Source organism: Cervus elaphus, chromosome 8 (genome assembly GCF_910594005.1).
Source record: "Cervus elaphus chromosome 8, mCerEla1.1, whole genome shotgun sequence".
NCBI lineage: Eukaryota > Metazoa > Chordata > Mammalia > Artiodactyla > Cervidae > Cervus > Cervus elaphus.
In genome coordinates, this window is record NC_057822.1 from 39,424,875 (window position 1) to 39,452,496 (window position 27,622).

A 27,622-nucleotide genomic window follows, 5' to 3' on the forward strand; every position below is an offset into this window, starting at 1 on the left:
GATAACACATAATGGAAAAGAATCTGCGTAATGGAATCACTTTGCCATACACCTGAAACACTGTCAATCAACTATACTTCAATTTAAAAAAACAGTAGAAATCTTCTTAAGTAATTTATTTCTACTTTAGGCCTTATTATCATCCAATAATAAAGGCTTTCTTTTTTTTTCCATTTCATAACATGTATTCCCTCCAAACTTATCAGAGTGAATTATAGTTTTTTTTCTGGTTTCAAACACAGATGTACTCATGCCTAATTCTCACTCACTTTAATAATAACAATAAAACAAATTACTAATATCTACCATTAAAAGACTGGTAGCCTAAATAAGGTAACTTTATCACAGAATATAAATAATATTAGAAATATTCTATCTACAAAACAATATTTTAAAGGTGAGCACTATTTTATTATTCATAAATAAAGGCAAGATTATTTAAAGGCTTCCCATTTTAAAATATATAAAAATAAATTCAAAATATATAATTTTCTAAATTAATCATGCCTCCTATTTGTACAGTTTCTGAAATCTGCTCTTTGATTGATGGCTTCATGAATCTTCCTAACAGAGTCATGGAACAAGAGATTGGAATTGCAAGTCATGGGTTGGAGAATTTGTCTATCAATTACCAGCTATATGTGAATGCTCTTTGTGAATTAAAAGGTAATGTATATATCTTAATTATTATTTTCACTACTGTAAAAATATTGTACACTGTATGTTGGGAAAAGTTTAGGCTTCTAAAATAATTTTACAACATGCCTAAAGATTGAGAAGTGGATGGCAATAATCTCAAAGTTCCAATCAACAAAAATAATTCAGATAAAAAAATTATCTTGGCATTTCAAGGAAATTAATGTCCTTCAGAAAGTCATATTTTAGCCTTTGTTATCTAAAATGGCTATCCACACATTCGGTTTTCCTTTCTATCACACAGATCTGTCCTAAATTGTACATAATTCTTCTGTTTCCTACTAACATTCAAGCAATGTACTTAAAAGCTACTGGATCAAAACATAAGTCTGCATATCTTACTAAGAGAGATGCTACTGAATAACTTCATATTCAGCATAATTGAGCCAGTACTTGGTAATTAATGGAAAACATCAGTTAAAGCAGAGACCCAAAAAAGGTTTAAATATAAATTAAATCAACATTTTTAAACACATACAGTTTTAAGGGCTTTTCGGCTGATTAGAATTTCACATAGTAGTCCCTTGGACAGCAAGGAGATCAAAACAGTCAAATCCTAAAGGAAATCAATCCTGAATATTCATTGGAAGGACTGATGCTGAAGCTGAAGCTCCAATACTTTGGCCACCTGATACGAAGACCCGACTCATTAGAAAAGACCCTGATGCTGGGAAAGATTGAAGGCAGGAGGAGAAGAGGATGACAGAGGACGAGCTGGTTGAATGGCATCACCAACTCAATGGACATGAGTTTGAGCAAGCTCCAGGAGTTGGTGATGGACAGGGAAGCCTGGAGTTGCTGCAGTCCACGGGGTCACAAAGAGTCAGACACAACAGCAATAGGCTATATTATATATACATTATATAAAATCTAACCTAATAGGTTTACTAACCTAATTTTTATTTCCTTAAAGAAAAACAAGGACTTAAAGATATTTCCAAACAATCTGAATTTTTGTTGCAATTTTTAACAAGTTTTTCATCTATACCTGACTTGTAGGTGTGTCTTAACAGTCCCATCTTTATAAAGTCTCTCCAAAAATGTAACTTAGCTTTCATAAAGCAAATTATTCTTTGTCTTAGTTTATATAGCTTAAAAAACTGAATTATGTAATTACAACAAAAATTACAAGTGCCCTAAACAGTTTGAAAAATGGGGCAGTAGGGTACTGGAGCCAGCTCCCACCAGTTCACATGAGCTAACTGAATACATCTTTCCCAGGTCCTCATTTAATGACATTGCTTTGGTAGCTTGAAATCAGCCACGGAGGAGTATTTACACCATGGATATCAGCAAACATTTTTTAGCATTTTTTATTGGAGTATAGTTGACTTACAATGTTGCATTATTTTCAGGTGTACACCAAAGTGAATCAGTTATACATACACATATATATACTTTTATAGAGTATTGAGTAGAGTTCCCTGTGCTATACAATAGAACCTTACTAGTTAACCTATTTTATATATATCTAGTAGTGTCAGCAAACATTTTAAATCAAAGCTTTTTTTTTTTTTTTTCAGAGAACCAAGTGTTAAGCATTTACCAGCACACCACAAGTATTAGGTATAAAGTTGTCCTGCAGTATCCAAGGATGGTTGGTTCTAGGAGCCCCTAAAGATGCCGGCTGCCATCTATGGGATTGCACAGAGTCAGACATGACTGAATAGACTTAGCAGCAGCGGCAAAAATGCAAAAATTCTGATGCTCAAGGACTTTATATAAAATTGTTCAGCACATTACAGTAGATTCAGTCGGCCATCTGTATCTATGAATTCAACTGTACTAGCAAACAGCCTACTGACCAAGACCCTTCAGGAGGCTCTGGGCTTCAGCCAAGATATTTTATAAGGAAAGTGGTTCAGCAGAGTACGGTTAAGAAAATTCCTACTTTATCCTCAAGAGGGGCCAATGGAGGATAGTAATTATTCTTCACATGTCTTTTAAGTATTTTACTTTGACAGACGCTAACAGAAGATTATTGTTGTTTCTGAAGTAAACTGTCCAGTCTAAAACCCATTGATTCTGTATTCTTACCGTTTTGTGATCATTAACAATCATTAGTTCCAAATATTTCATTTCTTCAAACACACCACGGGATGGCTGTAGAAAATAAAAATATGTGATCAGAATGGTGGTTAAAGAAAATATCTCTAATGCTGGCTGTTAACTGCAAGACTGACTTAAAATTTCAGAAGAACTCTTTGCTGCTCACTTTATGAACACCCTCAAAGAAACTGGTCAGGGAAATGGAAGGAAAAAGTGACTATGAAGTGTGGGTAAACATACAATTGGGCTTCCCTGGTGGCTCAGTGGTAAAGAATCTGCCTGCCAATGCAGGAGACATGGATTTGATCCCTGGTCCAGGAAGATCCTTTGGAGAAGGAAATGGCAACCCACTCTAGTATTCTCGCCTGAAGAACCCATATAGTCCGTAGGGTCACAAAGAGTCAGAGACGACTTAGCAACTGAACAAAAAAGACAAAACATACAATTGGGCTTCCTCAGTGGCTTAGTGATAAAATATCTGCCTGCAATGCAGGAGACTTGCAGAAGACATGGGTTTGATCCCTGGGTGAGGAAGATCCCCTGGAAGAGGAACTGGACACCCACTCCAATATTTCTGCCTGAAAACCAGCATGGATAGAGGAGCCTGTTGGGCTATAGTCCATGGGGTTGCAAAGAGTTGGACACAACTGAGCAACTTAACAACAACAAATGTACAACTGTTTAGGAAAGAACTATATTTAATTATCATTAGGTACTCATACAGACAGAGAGCAGCTCATGTGGTTTTCATACAATTTTTAATATGTAAAAATATTCTAGAGAAAAATGCATAATTATTAATATGTTAAAATAAATAAATCTCAATAAGAATAGCATAGTACATCTGGAATAGGTACCAATGTAGTCACATAGAAACGTGAATTCAGGGGAATGAAATTCTCATAATACTGTACTAATTGCTAACCACACAAGTTCTCAAAGGAACAAATGTTGACAATTATCATATTCTAAAGTTTGATTACTAGATAATCCTTTAAAGAGCAAGGGCTAAGTATTTTAGCTGTCATTTGGACTATCATTTGTTTTTCATAGTTAGAACAGCACATGGTCATTGATCAGTTTATATTTGATAAGACTGGACTGCAGTCAAACATCAACAGTCTATATAAAATTTATTATTACCAACTGCAATTTCAAGAGTAAGCAAAAACAGATCTATAAGTTTAAAAAAAATTGTATCCATAATCACCACAATACAAAGACAAGCTCATAAAAGAGAGGATGATCCGACCTATCACTAAGTTTTCAATGGCTGGTGGTCTAATTTGCCATAAAAATTACATTTAGCAAAACATTATCTTAAATGTGCAATTTTGGGGAATTCCCTGGCAGTCCAATGGTTAGGACTCCACATTTCTGTTGCCGGGGCATGGGTTCAATCCCTGGTCAGAAAGCTAAAATCCCACAAACTGTGCGACACAGTCAAAAAAATTAAAAGTGCAATTTTCAGTGTAATTACTCATTAAGTTATCGAGTAAATTACCATGTAATCCATATGCTGTGGAATTAATTTTTGGTTACATAGCATTCACCATGTAATTACTAAACAGTCCCCATCATTACAGCTTTCTAACCTATTATGAAATAGACTAGGAACATAATTTCAATTCCAAAGCCCCTACACATTTATCCACACAGAGGAGCTCTATGAAAGTTGTCGATGATATAATCACAGGATTCGTATTTAGGGACTCAATGTCACACTCACATTGACTGCTCTCTTCCGTCTCCTTCTGAACCACTGTAATTCAGACAGAAAGGGCCACTGGTCACTGCTTTCCATACCTGTGCAAAAGGAAAGAAGGCCAAAATGTATGTTTGACTGCATTTCAATGCAAGAATGTTTTAAAAATATTATGTGAGGGAATAGCAGCATTGATAGCATTTGTCTTCTCAAAATCAAAATAAACTAAGGTGGAAAAAGCACGCCAATTATTAAATAGTTCACATTTTCATGGTCACAAATGTAATCCAAAAGCATTATTTTCTTCCAAACCTCATGAAAAACATAATGAGCTGTTCAAGACTCCTGGGAATATGCGTATTTGATCCACAACCACCTGACCCTAGATATCTGAAAATTTAGAATTCTACTATGCTTAATTCACTTTATTTTTTAAATGCTTTCCTTTTTTTAGAGGGTTTTTATTATTTATTTATTTGGCTGCACCAAATCTTCAGTCTTCATTGTGGCATGTGGGATCTAGTTCCCTGAACAGGGATCAAACCCAGGTCCCCTGCACTGGGATTGTGCAATCTTAGCCACAGGACTACCAGGGAAGTCCCCTTAATTTATTTTAGAATTAAGAAGAATGCATGGCGTAACCTTTTGCATAAATTACTAAAAACTTTTGGTACTGATATACAGAAATAACATTGCATACCCCAGTAATCCAAAAGCGGCTTTTGCCAAATCAGCATGCTTAAGATGCCTCAGAACCAGACCATAAGAGAGATAGCACCAGCTAATCAAAGAGCAGCAAACTTCCATGAAAATCTAAGGATGAACCTCCCTGTAAATAACTCTGTTAAATATGGCCACACTCCGCAGTTTCTAACACAGCCTTACATCTGAGTTTCATATTTCAGTCCTTCCATTGGAAGCGACTCTTCATGCTTCATTACATGAAAGCCACGTGAACTGCCTACCAACACTGCTCACTCCAGATCTCAAACCAATTCCACTTTCCAACGAGCCTGCATGTCTACCAAGCTCCAAGTCAAAGCTTCTAGTACATAAAACAGAATGGCTACTTTAACGAAAACTTACTGAGATTCTTCATTTGCTTAGAATATTGTCCTGCCAAGATTTTCTGGATTATATGTGGTCGACCTGTGCTTTTCTGAAACAAAAACAATTAGTCAATTAAAAAGCAAGATATGATTGCATTTATATGGAACAGTGCAAGCACTTTCTCTAATATTCTCCCTAAAATGGGAACATTTACATGCTGATGGCTTAGTTACCAAAAATGAAAAGTATATGTCTTGCTAAAAGTTGAACTTCAAATAAAATAGAGCATCATCCAATTTCCCCAGTTTAGATAAAAAGCATAGTTTCATTATTATTCTTAAACCTTAACTTTCTTCTAACCCATGCATAAGAAATTCACAAGAAAGAAACACAAATGGGCAATGACTGCATAATGAAAGACAAACACTTTAACACTTCTTCAAAATGCAAGTAAAAAGATATGCCAACTTTTGCCATCAGGTTGGCAAAGGTTTAAAAATTCTTACAACCATAGTCAATTACAGTTGCAAGGCAAAAATCACTCTTACACACTGCTGGTAGCACAGGTCAGAGAGAAATTTAATAAGTCTATCAAAAATCTTGAAAATATCCATATCCTTTGCCCAAGATATTACACTTTTATTAAAGTCTTATTTCCATCACTATAAGCTTCCATTACTGAGTGCATCGGATGCGCTACCAATTTACCAATTTAATGCTCACAAGCACTCCATATGGTGCATATTTTATTGCCACTTAACAAACAAAAATATTGAGTTTCAGAGGATACATTAATGAGTTAAAATTATATTACAAAATAATGGTCCATTTATTTTTTTAAATATGGGAACGTATCACTGAAAAACTGGAAGAATGTGCACTGAAAGGTAAAGAGAAGTTATCTCTAGGGGATGGCATAATGGATAAATACTATTCAGTTAAATATTTGCTTATTGCGCTTTTCCAAATTCCCCACAATGTTTTATAATCAGAAAAAAAAAGCTTATTTTAAAAAGTGCTCTTATTAAATTACATAAAAGACTTATAATAAATAAAAGTTTTGCCATTCATTTATTATTTGAGAAATAACATGGGTTCTCACAAGAAATACTTCCTCCATATTACTGGACTTACAAAGAATACTAAAATTAACAGTAAATTAAATATCAAAAATCTAAATTCAAGTACCATAGACTCTTAATTCTGGTATCAGGTGAAAAGATACGTGGAGTGATGAAACCCACAACTAGCAACATAATTTTAAAAGCCAACTAAAGTTTCAAGCATTGTTCCCATCCCTCTCCCATGGTGAAGATGAGGATAAATCATTGCATGAATGATAGGCAGGCAGTAAAAAGGAAGGCAAAAGAGAAAAGGCATTAAGTGTATAACAATCAGCTCCTGAAGAATAGGATTATGGGTTTAACAAGGCAAAACCAATGCTTTAAACATTATGATAATAACACCTTATAAGTCTCTTCAACAGTTTAATAGACATAGTCGTGTATATTTATTAATTCATCAAATGTGTAAGATTGCCCTATGAGGGATGCAATGAAAAACTATTTCATTTCACCTATTTAAAAACTCAAGGCTTAGAGAGTTGTTATTTGGGGCAGGGGGTGTTTTGCTCTTTGGCTTTGTTTTTGTTTTATTTTAGGGTCACAGGATCCTTAATCAATGCCAGAAATCAAAGTCAATTTTTTACTGTATGAGTCAAATAATTGTGCTGTACACAGTTCATCTACCTACAAGTAGAGTAAGGGAAAAATATTTTACTTAATCAAAATGTCTTTATCTGTCTAGGTGGGGTGATCTTCATTACCTGATAATTCTTAAATTATCAGTTAAAAATAATACTGCTTTACTCAAACATAAACCAGTTAAAACTTAAAGACTTTCCTGCCTCAAATTTGAAATTACCCCATATTCATACACATGTTGCCATACAAAGAAAATAAATATTTGTCTGTTCAACTATTATTATCAATAGCCTGAATGACTATTTCCTGCCTCCAAATTTATCTTATCTACATTTTAAATCTCTAAAGATTAAAAAAACACTTTTTCTGCTCCCCATCAATGATTGCAATATCCTGACGCTATCACTTTCAAACTGCTATTTTCCCATCAGCAGTCCTTTTCACTGTTACGACTTCCCAACTGATACCTCTCAGCACCTTCACCCCCTACTGTTCCTCTCCAAGCCAGCAGAAGTCTCTCGCAGTTCCTAAAACACACTGAGAATGCTCCTACCTCAGGGCCTTTGCACTTGTTCTTCTCCTGCAATAGACATCCAGTCCCCTAATTTCCTGAAAGTCTTCGTCCAAAACTCACCACCTCATTGTGCCCTGCCCTGGACAGTTAATTTAAGTTTTAACTCTCCTCCCCACCTTTCCAAGTGGCACTAGTGGTAAAGAATCTGCCTGCCAATGTAGGAGATGTAAGAGATACAGTTTCGATCCCTGGGTTGGGAAGATCCCCTGGAGGAGGATATGGCAACCCACTCCAGTATTCTTGCCTGGAGAATCCCATGGCAAGAATCCACTGCCAGTGGAGTCTGGCAGGCTACGGTCTCTAGGGTTCCAAAGAGTCTGACATGACTGAAATGACTTAGCATGCACCACCTTCCCAGCTTCATTTTTCTCTCCTTAGTATGCACTATCTAACATACCATATGAAATTACTTATTCACCTTTATTCCTGTCTCTGCCCCTGAAGACTACACGCTCTATTAGGCTCAGGTTCTATGTCTATTCTGTTCACCATTTTATCCCCAGCACCTAAAATAATATCCAGTATGTAGAAAGCCCTTATTACAATATTGATGAATATATGTGTGCTTAGTCACTCAGTTGTGTATGACTCTGCGATCCCATGGACTGTAGCCCGCCAGGCTCCTCTGTCTGTGGGCATTCTCCACACGAGAATGTTGGAATGGGTTGCCATGCCCTCCTCCACGGAATCTTCCCAACCCAAGGATTGAACCCAGGCCTCCTGCATTGCAGGCAAATTTCTTTACCATCTGAGCCACCAGGGAAACAGGAATACATAAATATATCAAATTTTTAATTTAGTTGAATTCTATTAGTTAGCAACATGATCAGAGCACATGATTTCTTTTTTCCAGTTTTATTGAGATATCATTGACATATAGCACTGGAAAAGTTTTAAATATACAACATAATGATTTGATAGATGTATATATTATACAATGAACACCACAATAAGTGTAGTTAATATCTATCACTTCACTTAGTTATGCATTTTTTCTTCATGTTGAGAACTTTTAAAATCTATTCTCAGCAGCTTTGAAATATATAATACTATATTGTTAATGACAATCACATGCTGTACACTGCATCCCCAGAACTTACTTAACTTATAGTTGGAAGTGTGTTCTTCTGACCACCTTCACTCATTTCCCCCACCAGTCTCTGGTAACCACAAATCTGTTGTGTTCATGTAAATTCAGTTATTTAGATTCCACATACAAGTGAGATCATATAATGTTTGCCTTGTTCTGGCTGACTTAACTCACTTAACATAATGCCTTCATGACTTCTTATCTAGATTGCTGGCCTATGCATGACTCTAAACATTATTTTCTTCCCTATCTCAAAAGAAAAATAAATACTGTTTAATGTAATCATAGTTGAACCCACAAATCTCCCCACTGAAGATTCTTAGACTCATAAAAGTTATGTATATACTTGCTTACAGTCATACAACTATCTAAAGACCATGAGAATAAAAGCTTGCTTAAAGGAAAACAAATTGGTCAGTATAAAATAAAGCATCTTATCTTTTTTCTCTTCTGACTGGGAAGAACTGATCTTAGCTTCACAAAATGTTTGAGGCCTCTTACCATCCCTTATTGACGTGCCACCTCCGACATGCAACCTAAGCTTCAAAACTCATGGTACCAGCCTAAATGTGAAATAAAGTGCTCTAGATAAATGCATTTTGAAATCTACATGATCATCTCTTGATTGCTCAAAATCAAAATGCTGGAAAAATAAAGCCCCATAAAGAAAGTGATGTCACAGTCACACTCACCTCATTGTGAACCAGGTCCAGTGGTTCTATCATATACACAAAGGTATGATCTTCAAACATACCACTACGACACAAGGAACGACAGTAAGAGAGTTAGCACATATAGCAAACACACTGTCTTTAAAAATGAGTGTACCTGAATAAATACCTTTATTCTGCCTCAAATCAAATTCACATATCTGCATGGAATCACCCTGTGGTCCTAGCACTGCACTAGACAACGTATAGGCTACAGAAAGTGCAAAACGTGTGCAAGAGAAGTATACACATTATACCTGGTATGGTGAATTTTTGGAATTAAATGAACAGATAAGAAGGTCAAACTGGGATAGGGCTATGGATGCTGTTCTAATATCTTGAGTTATTACCGAGCCATGTACAACTAGCACAAATTTGATTCGCAAATCCAGTATCATCTGTAAGAAAACAGGTTCTTTGTGTATAAGAACAATTTAAAACATTTGATTCTGAAGAGGCAAACAGAATTATCTTCATGCTTGCAAACTGTGAATTTCTATTAAGATTCTGTGTTGGGAGCCACATTTAATTTTGAGAGACACAGGATTTTTTGTAAAGTGTGTAAAGAAGATTTTCAAGATCCTTTTCCTCACATGGCCATAACAGATTTTTCCACAAAGCGCTACTGTGTTTGAGTCTAAAAGGCACCTACAAATGTTTTTTAAGAGCCTGCCTGAAAACTGAAACATGGGCTCCTCTTCTTTCAAACCACCCTTGCCTGGCCACCTTCACCTTATCCTTAGGTTAAGCTGACTGACAGTTCTGGGAGATACCTCTGGGAAACCTTTCTGGGCTAGGTTCGGCCACCCTCAAAGTTCCTGTCCTTCTCCTTCACAGTACCCACCAAAATGGCAATCAAAAAACAATCTGTATAACTATTTATTTAATCTCTAAATCACCTGCGAACTCTTAAGTGTTAAGAGAGCAGAGACTAAGCCCTCCTTGTTCACCACATCCAGTCTCTGTCCCAGGACTGGTACAGAAGAGTCACTAAAATAAACATCTATGAAAGACAAGATGGAAAGGGTGAAAGAAACAGATGAAAGCAAGGTGATTCTCGCTATGAGATCCCACATACTGAAGGCCATTGCAGGTTGACAGAGCCACCCTTGAGTCCTTGACACCTCTGATGTTTCCATGGTAGTAACAGTGCTCTCCACCCTGTAATACAGAAGAAGATTTTATTGTTAAATTATGCTGTCTGCAGCATGATTCTTTCTCTTTGGGATGCATCTGTAAAGCCAAAAGAAAGGCAGAGATGACCCTAGAAACGCCTCAAGGCTGTTATGAAATCTCAACTTTTCAACTTTTCTATAAGATGCAGGTGCATATACGAGGTAATGAAGAAAAGGCTTTAACAAGAATAAGACATTAATGCAGCTGGAACAACTTTTATACCTTTCCTAAGCATGCGAGGGAGTAGACACTTAGCAGATATTGTTAGGGAATAAAATCTTCTACATAACTGAGGTGATTCCCCCAAAGGTGGTGTTTATCATCATTTTTTACAGAAAACTACATAAGACTTGGTGATTTGCTTTCCGACCTTTGAAAATCAGTTGATAAATTTTTTTAGAAATAATGTATGAAATTACTTTCCAAAGGCAAATAGTAACTGCAAGACCTATTTAAAAACACACACACACAGCAGTTTCCCAGCACTTTCTCTCACCACCTCCATAGCAACTATTTTTAACACTCTCAGCTGTTTCTTCTGCTGTTTACCTATGTATTTCTGAATGGAATATTTATACTGTTATATCCTAATTTATTTCACTTTAGAAATTACCTTCCTTATATAGAATCTCGAAAACTCTTCTTGCCCACAATACAGTCTAACACACATCAGAAGCTTTTGGTTAAATTATATTTAGTGTTTGTATTCAGTTCAGTTCAGTTCAGTCACTCAGTCGTGTCCGACTCTTTGCGACCCCATGAATCACAGCACGCCAGGCCTCCCTGTCCATCACCAACTCCCGGAGCTTACTCAAACTCATGCCCATTGAGTCGGTGATGCCATCCAGCCATATCATCCTCTGTCGTCCCCTTCTCCTCCTGCCCCCAATCCCTCCCAGCATCAGGGTCTTTTCCAACGAGTCAACTCTTCGCATGAGGTGGCCAAAGTATTGGCGTTTCAGCTTCAGCATCAGTCCCTCCAATGCACACCCAGGACTGATCTCCTTTAGGATGGACTGGTTGGATCTCCCTGTAGTCCAAGGGACTCTCAAGAGTCTTCTCCAAGACCATAGTTCAAAAGCATCAGTTCTTCAGCACTCAGCTTTCTTCACAGTCCAACTCTCACATCCATACATGACCACTGGAAAAACCATAGCCTTGACCAGACGGACCTTTGCTGGCAAAGTAATGTCTCTGCTTTTTAATGTCTCTGCTATCTAGGTTGGTCATAACAGTGTTTGTATTATGACTACACAAATATTGTTCACAGCTGTGCCACTCTGATGACATTGTCTTTCATGCTCTATTTTAAAATTTTTTGAGAACTTTTCTTTTTTGCTTTTCCATATATTCAGATGGGTACAGACCCTATTATCTAAAATATTATCTACAACTCTTCTCCTATGATCAATTATAGCAGGTAAGTTATCAAATCCATTTTGTTCCTGGATACACCCCACTTGTTTCACCCTCATGCTAGGTCTGATGCATGGTTGCATCCCAGGACTGGTCTATAGCATCATTCTGGGAACTCCTCTGTCCTCTTTCTGTACTGAATCCTAGATCCTATGTCTTCTACATTCATGACCCCCTTTCCTGGAGGTACACATCCTCTGGTAATTGTTGAAAAGGTATTTATGAAAGATAAATTTGAAAGTTGAAAACCCCATTTCTATCATCACACTAGATCATGTGGGTGGGTAGAGAATTCTAGATTGATAATTACTTTCTCTCAGTATTTCAAGGGCATTGTGCACACTCTTAAATCTTCTAATGTTGAGAATTGGAAATTATTCTAATGTTAAACATTGTCCACACAATCTATGTTTCCCTTTTCAAGAAGATTGCAGGAAATTCTATTCATACCCATTTTCACAAAATCTCATGATGTACCTCAAGGGGAGACTTTGCTTATTGATTGTGCTGGGCACTTTTGAATCAAGAAAATGCATTCTCCCCAATATTCTGTAATAACCTATATGGGAAAAAGAATCTGAAAAGAATGAGTATCTGTATATCTATAACTGAATCACTTTGCTGCACACCCTGAAACTAACACAACATTGTTAATCAACAATACTCCAATACAAAATAATTGTTTAAAAAAAATAAAAATAAAATAAAATTTAAAAAAAACCTACAACTCCACATGAAACATATCTGAGCATGTGTCAGTGCAGGTAATAATAATATATATCAAAATAGTAAAAAAAGAAAATGCATGCACTTCAGTTCTGGGAAACTTCTACTGTTTCTCTGATAAGCCCCTTCCTTTCCATTTTTCTCTACAAATTGAGCTCATCTACTGAAGCAGAGGAATGGCTCTCCAGGGCAGGGAGTAGATCAGGGATTTAGTACCTTCTCCAGGTAGACTTTCAACCAATCTTTCTGTTTTCTGGTACTTTCAATTCCTGGGGCTTTATGGGTGAAGAAACACAAGTTGGCTTGGTTCTGCTTGGCTTTGTCCCAGTGGAACTTAGCAGAGCAAGAAAAACTCAAATCTAGGACAATTACTCTTAATCCATCTGCTTTCTAGTGCCTGCCATCTTATGGACACCTCTTATTAGCTGTCTTCTCTTCTCTTAATCCCCGTGGGTTTCTACCCTTTTTACAAATCCTTAGCTGTTACTTGAGTTTGTCACTATAAGGAACTAGAGATAAATACAAGCACGGAATCCACACTGTCTAACCAGAAGTTTCCTATTTTTTTTTAATTTAATATTGAAATGTAATTTCCCTGGTGGCTCAAATGATAAAAAAATCTGCCTGCAATTCAAGAGACCTAGGTTCAATCCCTGGGTTGGGAAGATCCCCTGGAGAAGGGAATGGCTACCCACTCCAGTATTCTTGCCTGGGAAATCCCATGGACAGAGGAGCCTGGTGGGCTACAGTCCACGGGATCACAAAGAGTCGGACACGACTGAGTGACTAACACACACACATATTGAGTAGAGTTCCCCGTGCTATACAGCAAGTCCTTGTTGATTATTTTATATATACAGTGGGGATATGTTAATTCCAAATTTCTTAAATAGAATATTGACTTTGACTTTTTATTGACGATTTACAGTCATCTTGATCACTGCTTATTAAGCTGTATTACAATAGCCTCAGATGATATTTAAGTGTGTAAAAGGGTGCACCCAATTATCAAATGACTACTCCCCAATCAACTTAGCTTGTTTCCTTTTAGTAACTGTAATATAAAGTTTCAATGTTGGTTTCTAAAATTGGTATTACAATCTTGTTACTATTTTGTAAAGTGTTGCTTTTGCTTCTCCAAACTCTATCCCTTGCACAAATATTGACTTTATATACTATGTCAAATTCTATTTGCATATTCAACTCTGGAACTTGTTGGGGCAAATGGTCACCACACATTTCAGTAATTTGAGAATCCACATTAATACCCTGTAATTAAATAGCAGACTCTTCCCATGATTCTAAAAACAACCACAGGAAACTGTAAATTCCATTGGACCAGTTACAGAGCACTATGTGTCACACCAAAAAGCACTCTTGAATCAAGTGACTGTTAGAAGTGCACAGAAAATACTGTCATATTTACTTGACCTTTCTAAGAAAAGCTCTATTTTTTATATTTTCCTGCAAATAATCTTTTTTCCCAGAAAATATTTCCAAGTCTTTTCTTACACTTCAGTTTCATTCGCTTGCACTGAAAACTGAAAGCTGATGCTCTTTCAGCATAAAGGTCATTGGTACCTGTTTTAATTACGGCAGAATATCATCTGAAGGGAACTGTTCAGTTCACGGTATATGTGGATGTGGATCACCATACTTCCTGGACTTTGAAACTTGCAGTAACATCTAATCCCTGATGTTTATCATCATAAGAAAGCTTTAATATCTAACCTGTGTAGTTATATTAAACACAACATGCAATTTGGCAAGTCCTAATTTAGTGTTAATATTAGTAGTATTAGAAGACTTTCTGACTTCCTTATTGCTTAATTTACACCAAGTTTTTGAGAAAGCATCACCAGAAAAATACTATTTGGCAACTGTCCAGATTTTGTAGCATTTTGTTAATGTCACCACAAAGTAAGATCTTCGGGTATTTCATATTAAATAAATCCCTGCTGAGAAGTATTCTCTCTTGGGTATCAGGGTGACAGGAGCAGGTCAGGTCAGAGGGGCCTCTTCCAGGGGGAGAGCCTTGTTAATGAAGACACTGGATAGTCAGTTCCCAGGGTGCCTCCATCCAAGGTACTAGCCATCTGAAACCCTCGCTGCCTAACAGAGTAACTGCCATCTCTGTGTACAAATAGGGAGAGAGTCACAAAGTGCTAAAAGGCTCTGCCGCAGACAGCAAAGCTAAACTGAATCCCACATCTGCAGACTCTAGTGTTGCTTTCTGCAATCAGGAAGGCCTCAGACAGTTCAAGAGCGCTGGTCAGAGACTTTGAGATCACCACCTATGAGGGGGTCACAGACCTGCAACTAGGCAAACGGCAGGCAGGAGAATCAAAAAGGGCTCATTCGATGCACGACACAAGTCTATATGTGTCTCCATGGGCATCAGCATTTTCAGATTAAAAACTGTCAGGTACTAACATTCAACAAAAATGGAGAATCTAATAAATGGACATTATTGCATCATCAAAGGGACTTTAAATGGGATGCATATACCTGAATTTGAATAATGCAAAATAAGGATACAAAAAAATATTTCAGAGAATTGGACAACTTGAGAACCCAACACCAGTTTAATTATTTATCTTTGCTAAACTCAAGGGGAAAAAATGCCCAGGTATCAAAACATTTACATGTTCTAATTTATATGTTTATATATAGAGCTGTACTACATAAATTTTAGTGCTATATACATTTTTAATAGTTCACACAAGTTATACTATTCAGGTTTAAAATAACTTTGTAGGGAGCCAGTGTGGGATGCTCTCTTGATTTCCTGGGGAGTGTTTTTTTTAAGCTCCCAGTCAAGAGCCTTGCCCACAGAAGCCCATTGCCTCTGACAATACTTTCTGCCAAGAAGCATTCATGGAAGAAGTGAGTTTGAGCTTGACCATGGTGATGAGTTGATAAGGAAAGCATACACATACACAAAATTCTAGGAGGGCAATGTGATTAAAATGACAAAGAAAAGAACCAAGATGAGAACAGAATATAGAACCTACAAGGGCAGGATTTTTTTCTGCTAGGTTTGTCATTGCATATCCAGCTTCTAGAACAATGATGAGATCAGAGTGAGTGAAATCAACAGCTGTTTAATGAATGAATAAAAATGGTATTGTCACTTAGGCTCATGAAGAAGCCAATCTTAAAGGACCAAAGGATTCATGTTTGTTGAAAGAGTGGGTAAATAAACTCCCAGTACCTATCTGAGAGATTTGTTTTTTTGAGACACTCTTGTGATTCAGTGAGTTTTAATATATTAAAATAGAATTGTGGGACTTCCCTGGCAGTCCAGTGGTTAGGATTCTGCACTTCCGCTGCAGGGGGCACAAGTTCTATCCCTGATCAGGGAACTAAGATCCCACAAACCAAGTAGGGCAGCCAAAAATAAACAGAGGCTACCACTGAACAACTTAGAATATGGGAAAGTAGAGAAAATGTGTTCTTCCTGTAGGGAGGTGAATCTCACCCTCCAAAAAAGAGGAAGGGACTATGTAGACATGCTCAGTTCCTTCCCATCAGTTAAAGCATTCTTTCTTCCCTGGGCAAGAGTGAGCAAAGAAATAGGAAGAAGCCAGGGTGAGAAAATACCGTTAGGAAAGGACAATATCCCCACCCAATAAAAATGAAGAGTAACAACGGAGGTGGGGACAGAACCACTGTTATCTATCCATTCAGTCTTACACTGCTGGTAGTTCTTTTAATAAAAAGAGAAACCAAAGTATTAGCAAGCATTTAAAGTGAATGGTTCACTTAAAAGGGATTTAATAGAAATACACTAAATTGGAAATGAACTATTATACCATTATATTGATGCCTAACTCCTTTAGAACTGATACACTAAAAAATAACTTATGTTACTAGGTTCCTCAATAAAGTTGACCAACAAATCAACAAAGTTATTTTGTTGTATATTGTGTGCAAAGCATCATGCTAGGAACTGTTGGTGCAGAAGCAAAGTTCTTTCATATTCATTTACTAATACCTGGCACCTATTCTATCCTGCCTACTTAATTTGTTGACCTCTCAGTTCCTATATTCACTTCACAAGGAAAGAAGCCCCTTTAAATCACTTTAATTCAACAAAAATAAAAGCATAAGACATTAACCTCTTCTTAGTTAAAAGTGGGAACTAGGTAGGAGCTTGGTAGTCATGAAATGGGAACACCTAGACATGTAGCATGGGAGAAGGCAATGGCACCCCACCCCAGTACTCTTGCCTGGAAAATCCCATGGACGGAGGAGCCTGGTAGGCTGCAGTCCATGGGTCACAAAGAGTTGGACCCAACTGAGCGACTTCACTTTCACTTTTCACCTTCATGCACTGGAGAAGGAAATGGCAACCCACTCCAGTGTTCTTGCCTGGAGAATCCCAGGGACAGCGGAGCCTGGTGAGCTGCTGTCTATGGGGTCACACAGAGTCAGACACGACTGAAGCGACTTAGCAGCAGCAGCAGCAGACATGTAGTATCTCTGAAGTGTGACTCATCATTTTGTTTGAAACTAATTCCCAGAATATTTTAAATGTCCACATTTATATTTCACTTTAAAGTCAAGTAAGCTATTAGTGATTCTGTTCTTCCCTAGTCATATGAATAATTGTGAGTGTGTATATATGCATGCACGTGTGTACTTTTGTCTAAATAACTTGAGGTATTTGGAAGAAAGGTTGCAAGGTGTAAAAACAGGCTTACTTAACTTGCCATTCTTACATACTAATTTTCTATTCTGGTATTCGGTATGAAGATTTTCTTAACATGGAACACAATGTGAACTTTAAATACACACTTTTAAAAATAGATATGCAACGATAGTAGGAGTATGAATTTATACAAAATTTTAGAAAGAAAAACTGTGAATATGTGGCAAAAGCCTTAAAAATGTACCAACTCTTTAACCCAGAAAATTCCATTCTTGAAAGTAATCCTTAAGCAATTATTAAAGAAGTACACAAAATATATTTAGACAGGTTTTACTTAAAGTTACGGCAACCCACTCCAGTTTTCTTGCCTGGAGAACCCCCACGGACAGTGGAGCTGGCAGGCTCCATGGGGTCACATGGGGTCACAAAGAGTCGGACACAACTAAGTGACTAAGAACCAGCACTTAAAGTTGTTTGTACAGTGAAATATTAGAAGCAATTTTAAATGTTCATCATTGTGGGATTAAACAAGTTATAGCAAATGAATTGGATACAATATTATACACCTTTTAAAAACAAAAGTTTAGCAGAAATTTTAATGCATGTTAAAATATTTATAATATTGTTAGGCTACAAAAAAATTTTATTTTCTCTGTTCTACTGTAAATTACCAAAACTTTGCAAGTAAATATATGGGTATAAGTTCTGATTATTACCTAGGACTTGATTCTCAGAAGGAAAATGAACAGCTCAAAAGGGATTATATAAATGATCTGGTTGTAGCTTTCATTGCCTAAGTTATTTCCAGTATTCTGCTGGTCTGAGGAGCTGGGTATTTCTTTATTCCTTCATCAATACTAATGTCATTTTCCTGGAAGTTGAAAGAACGACCATTCCTCCATCACGGATATATAAATAGCTGTATTCCCTTACTGAAACCTCTAAACAAGTTCTCAAGATCCATTTATATGATTTGAACTTTTTTTTCAGATTCCTGATAACTGTAATCAAGTTGTTTCTAGACATGTTCCTCAAATTTATACCCCCACCTATATTATTGTGACTATTATTGGATATTATGATTTTTTTAAGAAATTTGATAATTTAACATTTTAAAAGATGCCATTTGTATTCTCATTTTAACTTGCATTTACTTATAAAAAATTTACCAGCCATTTGCATTTTTCTTTTGTGAAATATACATTTATTTCATTCATCCATTTATGCTTAAATGGTTTATCTTTTATCATTATGTAATTTAGATTAATTCAAAGCATGTACAAATTGGCACAGAACATTGCCATGTTTGTTAAAAATGTTCTAATCTGAAATATTTCATTAAAAATTTGCTTTATATTGTTTAATGAAATAAAATATGTATATATTTTTTAAAAATTTCTCCCACAGGATAATGTATACCATATCAACTTGGGTTTGGGAGTGTGAGAGGCATAGGTGTGAGCTAAGTCACTTCAGTCATGTCCGACTCTTTGCAACCCCATGGACTGCAGCCCACCAGGCTCCTCTGTCCACGGGATTCTCCAGGGAAGGATACTGGAGTGGGTTGCTGTGCCTTTCTCCAGGGGATCTTCCTGACCCAGGGATCAAACCCTCATCTCTTATGTCTCCTGGCATTGGCAGGTGGGTTCTTTACCTCTAGTGCCACCTGAGAAGCCCATATATACAGATAGATACATACAAATAAAAAACAGACTGTTACCACTTATTCATTAGATATGAAGCAAGTAATTTGGGTATACAAGCTGTTTGGAGAAAATGGGTCATAAATAAGAAAAAAGAAATGAACATGAAACTGCAATGAATACTTCTTTTGTCAGTGCTAAAATACTCTTTGTTTTAAATTTCAGTTACAATTGATACAAGATTCGACATGTCTAATCCATGATAGGACCTCCATTTGGGACCTCAAATGAACTCTGGAGGCCAATTAGCTATTCCATTTCCTTAAAAGAAAAAAAAAATACTTTCTTAGTGAGAAGTTTGGATCAGGTTACAGAGGCCTGCAAAGGTGGCTCATTTGCTGAGTCTGTAAAGGTCTCTTGCAATCTTCTCTTCTCCAGACTCATGATTCAGCATCTGCAGTGCTCCCAGCACTGGCACAGCTGACAGAAGCTTTGGTTTGTACAAATGCCAGGCAGCACTGTTCCCGAGCTTGATTTAGCATTTCTGTTCACTTTCCACAACACTAACTTTTAGGGAGATTCGACAACACCCCAAGATGCGGCCTAAGGCGAGAAGTGACAGACTAGTAAAGGTAATACATGAAAGTTCTTAATCTGGGGCATAAAATTCAAAGGTTTGGAACATACATCAAATTACAAATGTGCCCACTGTTAGATGGGCAATTATAAATCCTAAGAAATGCCATGACCCTTGGGCAGTAGTTAGTTCAGGCCACCTAGAAATATCTACGGAGAGGATATGAGATGCACCAGCCCAGTTCCCCACACTGTACAACCCAGCAAGCCCACACTTTTGTGCTAGTGCTCATTAGCAATCAAGAAACAAATCCAGTCATGTTTCCCCACTTTGTTTTTCTGTTTGCATCCCATGCCTGAGGCATCCACGGACACACCTCATGCTCAGAGGCGCTCCGTAACCTTCCTACAACTCAGAGTCTCTCTCTGGATGCAGCCATTCTGGGAATTTTCACCCTGACTGGGGGAGATCAACTGTATTCCTTATATACAAGTAATCTCTCTCTTGTTTAATCTAAACCCAGTTTTCCTTATTGATTCTCTATGAAAAGAACAGTTAATCTCCAATGAAGGAAATCAAGCACCCAATTGCACTGATATGACAATGCTTGGTGGCCATGAGAAGGTTTATTTGTCCTCTTTCTGCCTGCATGTCTTTCTTTGCACAATGGTAATAATAATACCCACATCACAGAACTATTGTGAAGATTGAGAGGGAGAAGGTTCCCTACATCTTCCTTTCCCCATCTGTCCTCTGTCCTTGGGCACCAAAGTCCCTTGGACTAAACAGTCCCTCTAACAGCCCCTCCAGTCTGATCATTCAGTTTCTCTGACCATGAGCCTGGGGCTGCCATGGAACTGGAGAAGTCTTGATATCTTACATAAGATCGTGTGTATAACCAAAACAATGAACATTTCTTTATTGACTGGGGCATTTAATCTTATCTCAAACATTTGCAAATTTTAATAAATTTCTCCTAAATGTATATTAAATTTAAAAATAATAGCTTTTGTAAGAGGCCACAGGATTTTAGTGAGACAGACAGCAAAACAATGCAGTGTGCAATGAACAGCGTTCTATGAGCAAGAATATTTATACTATAGGATGTCCATATGCTGCTGACCATACCTTAGAGTACTGTGGTTTCCCATTTTCATAGTGAATCTCCACATAATCAGAAGACAGCAAACCACTACAAAGGAAAGAAAATACAGTGATTTCCACATCTAAGATACTTGGAGGTTTTAAAAATAACCAGCTCAATAAACGGATGTGAGAGCCATGTAAACCACAAAGCGCTCCTGTCCACAGTAAGGGCAGAACAGATGTCATCAACAGTGCCAAATGTTATCCAGCAACAAATCACTCCTCCATCTGTTAAAAAGGGTAAAATACAGATAACTTAAAGATGAACTCTTTTTATACACACATGCATCATTTGATTGATATGTTAATATGGAACAAGGAGGCAGGTAACAGGAGAAGATGAGCGCTATAAAAATTCACAATTACACTCTAACTAACTGGAAACACAAAACAATCATTGAGGAAGAGTACAGAGAAAAGACCAGATAGAAAATATTTTAGGCTTTTCAAGTCACAGGATCTGTATAACCACTATTCAACTCTGCTGTTTTATCATCTAAGTCACTACAGGCTGCACAGTTGTGTTCCAATAGCACCTCATTTATGGACACTGAAATCTGAATTTCACACAGTTTTCACTCATCAGGAAATATTTTTTTTCTTTAATTTTTTGCAACAATTTGGAAATTTAATAAACATTCTTCACTCGAGGATTACAAAAGCAGAAATGCCAGATATGGCCTGCGGTCCACAGTTTGCTAACTCCTGGAATAAAATAATAGTTAAGAACATAGATTTTGAAGTCAGAATGAGGTTTAAAACCTAGCCCAGGTCCTTATTAGTAGTGTGACCATGGGCAAGGTTCCCAGCTCAGCCTTTACATGAGTCACACGAAGACAAAAGAGTGTGAATTGCATAGATACTAGCAGGAATAATCGAAACCACCCATACAAGAACTCAGCGCTGAGTAAGTGCCCAGTAACGGGCACTGCAGCTGGCACTATTTTTAACTCAGCTTCCTCCAACATATTTCCCTTTATACAAGGTAAGAAACACAAAATATGTGCCTCCAAACGAGCACAGAACTGCTAGGGCATCTGGGTTCCTGTTTCAGCTGTACCACTAGAAATAATGGTAACAAGAGATCACTCACATTGACTGAGTACTCACTACATCCCAGCCACTGCTCTAAGGACTATCAGGGGAGAACTCACTTAGTCCTAATAGTAACTGAAGGACAACAGTGGGTTCAACGATGAGCCAAGGGTGTGCCCTATATTTAGGTCTCCATTTCTTCTGTAAGAAAAAAGGCTGGAGCAGACGATGTCTCAGGAAGGCCTGCTCTGACATTCTGTCTTCCCTAACTCTCCTACCAGTAGGTTTTCTTGTTGGGAAAATCTTGACACTGCTTCTTTAACAAAAGGATGGGAGGACTCAAGGATTTTGCATCATTTTGAGAGCTGCACCTGATGTGGTTCTCCTATGACCCAGTGTGGAGGGTCTGGAGGAGGCTTGGAGCCAATCAACAGAGTAATTGGGAGTCACATGAGCGTCTGGTCCAGCCTGGTTTCTGGTGTGAGCTGAAGGATAACTTTTACAACACAGAAATAAGGCAGATGCTTGTATCTTGGACAGGTTTTTCTATTGAAATTACTAATCAAATGTGTGTCTATTAAAAATTCTCCATTTGAAATTAACTTAACTTACAGTACCATCTACTCACTTCCTTCTCAAAATCTCAGTAATAGCAGATGTAATGACGGGGGCTTCCCTTGTGGTTCAGCTGGTAAAGAATCCGCCTGCAATGCAGGAGACCCCTGTTCAATTCCTGGGTTGGGAAGATCCGCTGAAGAAGGAAGAGACTACCCACTCCAGTATTCTTGAGCTTCCCTTGTGGCTCAGCTGGTGCGAATCCACCTGCAATGTGGGAAACCTGGGTCCAATCCCTGGATTGGGAAGAAAGGCTACCCACTCCAGTATCCTGGCCTGGAGAATTAGGTCGCAAAGAGTTGGACACGACTGAGCAACTTTTACTTTCACTTTCTTCAATGACAGTTCTCAGCTCTCCGTACTTGGGAGAACCTGGCAGGGTGCAGAAACTTCTTTCAGTTCTAGTTAATAAAGTCAGCAGTTAATGTGCATAAGCAGAGTTGTTCATGACAACATATCTCTCAGGAATATTTCCACAACACCAAGAGGCAGAGAGGCTGCACTAACTGCATTTTAATTACCTCTCTCTACAGGTACTTCATTATTTTCAAAATTCTCAACCACACCATCCCTGGAGCACGTCTAACAGTTGAAAACAAGGCTATTTTAGACCCCCTACTTTTGCTTGTAATTACAAAAGCAGATCATAACATTCTAACCACTAACCACCAAATATGATAAAGGTCACTTTATCGTATTTCTCTCTTTTCAAGGTCTTTTGCCCATCACAGATATACCTATTTCTACTATCTCCCACATGTGAGAATCTTAAAGAAGAGAAATAGCCACTTTTCTAGGCGCCTATGACAGATAGAGACAGACATAAGACCACATGCTCCCTGTGACAAAGGCGCTACCCTCTCCTGCCTCCTATAAATAGCACCACATCCTCACTTGCACCATCCTTCCCTCCTGTCTGACCAAAGCCATCCCTGCCTTAAAACTGTTTCTCTCACTTATCACAGTGACCCCAGCACGTGGCATGATGCCTGGTGCACAGCAGGTGCCTAACCAACATTTGCTGAGTGAGCGAACATCTACGAACATCCACGCCACGCCAGGCCCACACCGTGTGCTGGGAAGGTGGGATGAAGGATGCCACTCTCCGAAACCGAAACTAAGCAAATCAGCACAAATGTAAGAGATTCGCCGTCTCATCCTAAAAGGGCATTTGTAATCTTCCTGAAGATGAATTAATGCCAACTGAAATGTAATCTCATTATAAAAGTCTTAATGTAATTTCGAAACAAGACTTTTCAGTGAGGGGCAAGTAATACTGGAGGAACAGAACTGAACAGCTAGGGGTGTGGCAGCCTGTCTCCAGCCACACCCTGCAAAGAAAGAGCAGGTCAACTGTCTCTGTAAGCCTGAAGATAAGCTGTCTGGCAATCTCTGCCTGCAGATGCTCTCCAAGGCCTTTCCTCCACCTCTCCCCTCTGCAGTTTCCCTAGCAGAATTTCCTGTCGGGAACAGAATGTTCTAACAGGCTAATACTGATCTACTTAGCAATTATGGTTCCAAGTATAAACTGTCATTTTACTTTGATGATCAGCCAACTGGGCGTTTGGTTCTGGTTATCTAATAATGTGAGGGAACTGATGAAAAGGAATTCTGAACATTTTAAATTCTGAAATAAACATCTTTTTTCTAGGCATTTAAGTTACAGAAAAGCTATACACCCCAGCTACTATAGTGCTTCTCATGCAGGTTATCTGATGAAAGAGAGGTGGCCTTTGGAAGTAAAGGGATAAATGTAGGATGGAAGTTCAAAGCAAGAAGGAAGAGAGTGGAAGAACTGGAATAAGGAAATTCTCTTTTGATACTGTTATGGAATCCTCTCACTCAGCACCTTCATGGTGAATCTGCGCAAAGGTAGTGAAGAGAACCTGAACTCTAAAGGCAGACAGTATGATTTTATTTAACATATGAAGAACAAATGTAAGCACCTTGAAGACGCTGAATTCCAACAGCAAGAGAATGGCAAGGCTATTTAAAAATGGCGATGAACCAAGAGTCATAGCAATGAAGGAGGAGACTGGCAGAAATAACGTGGAGTATCCACCCAATCGAATTTTGTCTTTCTCTTCCTGGCATGGTAAGACTACACTTCATAGCTTTCCCAGCATTTAGGATGGGATCAAGAGATTGAATTTAGGCTCAAGAGATATGGGTGGAAGTGATGTCCACTCTTCCAGTTTGAACATTAAAATCCAGGCATGACTATCAGAGCTCTCTCTTCCCTGGAATCCTGGAAGTCATATGTCCCAGATGGCATAGCTACAAGGTGGATGCAGTCTAGGTTCCTACATTTGATTTGGAGAAGAGCTTCTTAGGAAAGTCACTCAATTTGTATTAGACCATACTGTGGGTAAAAGACAAAATATTACACTGTTAATTCTCAGATTTCATCTTTATTATTGAAACATGCTCAAAATGATCCTGATTCCAGCATGTGTCAAAGAAAAAGTTTTAGAAATTTATGTTGAAAGAATTTCAGAATCATTAACAAATATACAAAGAGAACTGCTATTAAGATCTAGACATTGAAAAAAAAAGATCTAGACATTGAAAATTCATACAAAGAGAAGTTTTCCCTATATAAATATTTGTTGGCATCCTTGAGTTTGAGATGGTGTGTCTAATGAAAGAAGATATATGAACAGTCAGGTGGTCAAAACTCCAAAAGTTTATATCTTACATTCCTCCATGGAGGTTCATTATGGAAAAGCCAAGGAAGGATCTGAGTAACTGGAAAAGTTACTTACTAAGAATCCCTAGAGCCTGGAAAAGTCATTAATGAAGAAGAGTGAATGACTTCTTTGGAAAATAAGTTGAATCCCTTACTTTAAAGAAAGAACTATATGCTTTCTTTTGGACAATCCTGGTCATGATAGGCTATGAGTGGGTTCATCAAGCAAACTCATCTGTTTTGAAAGAGATGATGTAGAGAAAAAGACCCTTGCGCTCTAGGGAAGACTACTAGGAAAGACAAACATTGGACCATAAGACAGTCATTTGTTCTACATCAGTTAAAGATCATTTACTTCCTTTAAAAAGTAGTCAAACTACCAGTCTCTAAAGTCTCTTCCAGTTCTGAAATCTGCATTCACTGCAATTAATGAGATGAACCCTCAGGCTACACCTCTGATTAGGAAATTGAGAACAATCTCTTTTGGAGGGAGCTGAGGCCAATAAGGCATTCCTTCACCAGAAGAGCTAGGGGAAAAGTCTGGAAGAACAGTAGCAAGCACCAAGGCTGAAGCACTGGCTGGCCATATGATTTATCATCCAAATCAGGATACAGAAAGAGGCATATTAATAATTATTCCAGGACAACAGACATAAACCAGGAAGGACTGCCCTGGAAAAATGGGGACATACAGTTACTCTACCTAAGGGTCAAATTTAAGGTACACACATTAAGTTCTACAGAGAAAGTTAGGCTAGTCTATGAGGTGAAAAATACTCCAAAGCTGAGATGTTACTAAGCAAGTAGACTATGAATATGTCTCCTTCTCCAGCTGCTTCTGGGTTTTTTATATGGTCACTTTTTTGGACAGACTTAGGATCTCTCTCTCTCTCAGCGCTTGACGTCAGGAAGTACATGAGAGGGAAATGAGCAGTTTGAGATGCAGACACCAGAAAGTTGTGAATCTACATTCACTGCAATACACTGGACTTGTCAGGTCCTGACCAGCCATGCTCCTTGCCACTCAATGTCTTTCCTCTTAAAGAAACAGTATCATTAATACCCTAATTCCATTCTTGGTGGTAAAATATGTAAATTACTTCCATATGTTTTCAAACTGGGACTGGAACAGAGGTCAATATTTGTATAAACAGTGAAAGATTATGTCTAAAAAAGAAAGGAGTGTCACTGATGCTCATTTTCATAATGGAAATTCACTCATCTGATTATCTTCTGTTTGACAACGTTTAACTCCTCAGTATTAGGATCCCTGAGCATCCTACATGGCTCCTAACAGATTCACCCTGGAGGTCTGCCCTTCACCCCACCAGGTCTCACACCTGAAGTAGGCTGGGACCTGGGACCCTTTTCCAGGGTGCTTGCAATTTGCACCTGGACAACAAAATACAAGAAACCATAAGAGATGAAAAATAACTACATGCCTGCTGCAGTGGGAGCAATTATGAGCAATAACATACAAAAAGCCACAAACCAACTACCATTATGGAGGTGCCACGAGCAAAAGCAAGGTACTGCACGTGATCCCTGCATGCAGCATCAGCAAGGGGGTGGGCAGACCTCCGAAGCTACCCCTCCAGCCCCACCCACTCACTGGTGCACCCTCCCCTCACCCTATTTGAGGAACCAGCCTGCCCTCCTTGGAGAGCAAGCAGGAGTACCTGTTACTTGTTTTCGCTCTCTCATGCTACAGCACAAGTTTCAATAAAGCTTTGCCTGGAATTCTCATCTGCCCTTTTATCAATTTCTACTGATGAAAAAGTCCAAGGACCCAGGTCAATAACACATTCATTTATTTGATAACAATAAACGCTGAGCGCTATGGAGAGGCTCAACTTCATGGGGCATCAAGGAGAACAGTACTGGACAACGAAGCACCATGCCTGCTCCTTCTTTCCATCAGAAGTTTCACTTTTTTCCTTTTATACACCTAACTTTTAATTCATTAAATCATTACTCTAAGTTGTAATGAGGAGAGATACAGACTTTAAACTTAGTACATTCATACAAGTGGAAGCTTGTAAATTTACTATTATTCTCATGGTGCTTTCCATTTTAAAAACAACAAAGTTAAAAGGTAAGAAGAGTCTTTAACCACCACTTTTCTCAAGTTTTAAGAAAAAGTTAGACTCAACCCAACTGAAATAATTTTTAATACCAAAAGTTATTTCAGCTAGAAACTATATACTCCTTTGAGTGTAAACAATACAGTGAGAATTTTAAAGCTGTGTTCAAAGATTGTAGACATGGAGAAGTTTCGATTTAAGAGCATAGAAATGATATGTTAAGTGGGTGAAGGTAATTACAGGTTGAATTGAGGCTTGGTGTTAAGTCAAACAGTGATGGCATG

At 38.0% G+C, this 27,622-nt stretch overlaps 1 protein-coding gene across 6 annotated transcripts in view; it reads right to left on the reverse strand.

Annotated features, from left to right (window-relative positions):
• ADAM23 (ADAM metallopeptidase domain 23) overlaps positions 1 to 27,622 on the reverse strand; it is a 185,407-nt gene that overhangs the window by 63,397 nt on the left and 94,388 nt on the right. For all 6 annotated transcript variants that reach the window (XM_043910262.1, XM_043910260.1, XM_043910259.1 and 3 more), the window contains exons 4-9: positions 20,898 to 20,961; positions 10,656 to 10,738; positions 9,560 to 9,623; positions 5,537 to 5,609; positions 4,475 to 4,551; positions 2,734 to 2,799 (exon numbers count right to left, since the gene is read on the reverse strand). In XM_043910262.1, coding sequence (XP_043766197.1) covers positions 2,734 to 2,799; positions 4,475 to 4,551; positions 5,537 to 5,609; positions 9,560 to 9,623; positions 10,656 to 10,738; positions 20,898 to 20,961 — 427 coding nt within the window. The remainder of the gene's footprint in view (positions 1 to 2,733; positions 2,800 to 4,474; positions 4,552 to 5,536; positions 5,610 to 9,559; positions 9,624 to 10,655; positions 10,739 to 20,897; positions 20,962 to 27,622) is intronic.